The sequence below is a fragment of the Hipposideros armiger genome, unplaced genomic scaffold (genome assembly GCF_001890085.2).
Source record: "Hipposideros armiger isolate ML-2016 unplaced genomic scaffold, ASM189008v1 scaffold_1904, whole genome shotgun sequence".
Taxonomy (NCBI): Eukaryota; Metazoa; Chordata; class Mammalia; order Chiroptera; family Hipposideridae; genus Hipposideros; species Hipposideros armiger.
In genome coordinates, this window is record NW_017733254.1 from 87,381 (window position 1) to 90,929 (window position 3,549).

Genomic DNA, 3,549 nt, shown 5'->3' on the forward strand with positions numbered 1-3,549 from the left:
GACAGGACACCTGGGGACAAGGAGAATCAGTCTGTCACTCACATGCAGTCACAGACATCCCACAGACCATGTCTGACATCTGAGACCCTCACCTTGGGGGGCTGTCACCAGGCACAGGAGAAGACCCAGCAGCCTCATCTTCTGACGACAGCTCTGCCTTCCCCAGAGACTCAGCCCTGTGTGAGCTCACAGCCCAAGGAGGGTTTTACCCTGAAGCCTGCAGAGAAATTTGCATGTGGGGCAGCCTGGTCCTGATAAGTGCGGAGGNTGTGTCCAGGTACCTTCCACATATTAATGTACAGTCGGCAATATTCTCAGGGCAGATGGTGCTTCCTCCTAGTATTCCAACTGCTTGTACTTTACTGGTGACTTTTACTAGAATTTGTTTTATTTTTACACACAGCATGAAAGCTGATCACTATTCATGTGAGGAGATACACTCACTCTGTGGCATTTTCTTGTCTATTGACGGGCTCATCATGATATTTTACTTAAAGTTGTCAAGCGCTCATCTGCTCCTTCTTAGAAGATCTTTGGTAGAAACTTGCACCCTCTCTGACCATCACAATCACGGATGGTGCTTGTTGAACATCAGGCCCCAGGGAGTCAGGTGGTCCCCGTGGGCGGCCCCTGGATTCCAGCACGCTCCCCATACAATCTCACTGCAGTGAAGCTTGACAGCCGCAGATCCAGGAGGAAATCTGGGCGGAGTTTGGTGATGCACATCCCAGCACTCCCTGTCACATATCCCTACCGGGGTGCTGGGACTGCTTCTTGCAGGACACAGGGGTCCCTGGAGGATGGAGGTGGGGGATCCCTCTGTTTGGAGCACTGAGCTGACAGCTCTTCCTGGGAATCCGTGTGGACCCAGAGATGACGGGGTGAGGTCCACCAGCCCAGAGCTTGACCAGTCCTGTCAGCAGATGGAGTGCCCGGCTGCTGTCCCTGGAACCAGGACAGGGAGAGGGTGTGGAGCTCTGTGTCCACCTGTGATACACATGTGGAGCTGGTCACAGAGCCGAATCTCTCAGCAATGAACCTGTGGTGGTTAGACCATCAGTGAAAGGTTAAAAAGAACTGAGGAAAATCACAGACACTTAGAACGCGTTGTTATCGGGCATAATTTTCATTATCTGAGCCATTTTGTTGAAAAATTAGAAAATGCTGTGAAGAAACATGAAGGCCTGGCCTTTTCACAAGAGTCACGCCAGTACAAATAGTATAGCAACACTCAGACACACATAAATTACACACACACTGATGCACACACACTGACACACTGACACACATAAAATAGCACGTACCAGGTAAAGCACACACAGTTACATCTGCACACTGAACACAAAACTCACACATGATAAATGGCACACATGTGTGCACACAAATGCACATTTAACAGACACACTCACAGAGACAGAGTAACACTTGCACACAAATATGAGAGGAGGAAGGTCTGTTAGAAGATGTTTTCTGTGCAAGGAGAGGAAGTGCTGGCTAAGTCAGGAAACGTGTTCTCAGCCGCCCTCTGCACCTGCTCCCCACATGGGCCCCTGTGACCCTGGGTCCTGCGCGCACCCTGAGCCCAGCCCCACCCTTTCTCCCTGTAGTGGGACTATAGTGTCCATACTGACACTCCGTCACTCCCTGTGTATGGACAGTGACATACGGCCGTGTCCTCGGTGGTCACGTAGCACAGCTGCAGGGAGAGCTGCTCCTCGGACGTGTGTCTGGAGTCACGATTGTGCTCTGTAGGGAAGTTTGGGGTCACACACACACATACACATGTGGTAATTTATATGTGCCCACGCACTCATACTGTCTTTGACATGAAAACTAATTACCATGTATACACACACACATATTCACACATTTACAAACAAATTAATGTGAACACACATACTCTCTCTCCCACACAACTTGCATCACCACAGGAAAGGTAACCGGTCCCCAGGTTCCTGAGCTGCAGTTGATGTGCTCATCCCCAGGGCAGTGTGAGGAGCTGAACAGTGACCCTCCGGACTACGTAGAATCTTATTGCTAGGACCTAAGAGTGTTCTCTTATATGACAGGACTGTGCAGACCTGGCTGAGGGTGCTGACATGGGAGAGTACCCTCAATTATCCGGGTGGGACCAAACTGTCTTCCCAAGTGTCCTTATCAGAGGGAAACAGAAGGAAATTGGACTGAAAAAAGTATTGTGATAGTGGAGAAAAGATGATTGAGTAGGTTTCTACACCCACCTGAGTAAATGACGACCAACAGGGTAATGTGTTGTTGGAGGACAGAGACCCGTGAGTAGAGGTCCTGGGGGGCTGATCCCCTGTGGGAACAGGTCGGCCTGTGTGAAGGAAGGGCCATGTGGGGGCCCCGTGGGCATGTGGGGGGCAGAGAGCCTGAGCTCAGCACACAGGGGCCTGGGCTGCACTAGGGCCTCTCTGTGGAGAGTGTTTCCCAGCCACAGGGAGACGAGAGTCCTCAGGGTGGTCACTTTATCAAGAAATAAAGGACACACAGGAACTTGGTGAAGGAGTGGTCCCCAGTCAGTGTGACATGTCATCTGCACACAGACAATGTCCCTTCTTCACGTGTTGTCTGCAGTGACAGGATGAGAAACGAAACCACAAAGAAGAAGCAAGTGTTGTCCCTGAGGGCAGCTGAGAGCTTTCAGAGGAAATCTATTCTCCCAACAAAGAGCCCCAACCCCACCCAGGTCACACCGGATCTGTGGGTCTTGAGCGCTGCCTGGTGTCCCGAGCGCCCCCTGCAGCCCAGCCCTCCTGTCCCCTGCAGGGAGGTTTGTGTCTGGGCTCACACTGATTTCCCCACACTGTGTTCCTTGCACAGTAATACACGGCCGTGTCCTCAGCTGTCAGGCTCTTCAGTGTTAAATAAACTTGGCTCTTGGAGGTTTCCCTGGTGATGCTGAGGCGGGACTTAAGCGCTGAGTTATAGTCTGTGCTTCCACCACTCCACACAACACCAACCCACTCCAGCCTCTTTCCTGGAGCCTGGCGTACCCAGTGTACACTGTAGCTGGTTAAAGAGAATCCAGAGACAGTGCAGGTGAGGGACAGGGTCTGCGAGGGCTTCACCAGTCCTGTGCCCGACTCCTGCAGCTGCACCTGGGACAGGACACCTGGGGACAAGGAGAATCAGTCTGTCACTCATGTGCAGTCACATCGATACAACAGACCATGTCTGACATCTGAGACCCTCACCTTGGGGGGCTGTCACCAGGCACAGGAGAAGACCCAGCAGCCTCATCTTCTAGACCACAGCTCTGCCTTCCCCAGAAACTCAGCCCTGTGTGAGGAGAGAGCTGTGAGCTCACAGCCCAAGGAGGGTTTTACCCTGGAGCCTGCAGATAAATTTGCATGTGGGGCAGCCTGGTCCTGATAAGTGGGGAGGGACTGAGTCAGGCTCCCCTGGTCCTTTTTCAGCCCAGTAGGGTCTCTTTTATTGAATTCACAGCATCTGAGTCTGGGATGAAAGAGCACATGGTCTATGACATACAGTCCCAGACCTCAGTGTTCGCCTTCCTGAGCCTGC

General features: G+C 52.1%; 1 gene segment (V, D, J or C); it reads right to left on the minus strand.

Annotated features, from left to right (window-relative positions):
* Positions 1 to 750: 750 nt before the first annotated feature.
* LOC109378363 (Ig heavy chain V region MC101-like) lies at positions 751 to 3,264 on the minus strand. The segment is given in 3 exon segments: positions 751 to 945; positions 3,018 to 3,136; positions 3,219 to 3,264. Coding segments are annotated over 3 exon segments (360 nt in total).
* Between the last annotated feature and the right edge of the window lie 285 nt (positions 3,265 to 3,549).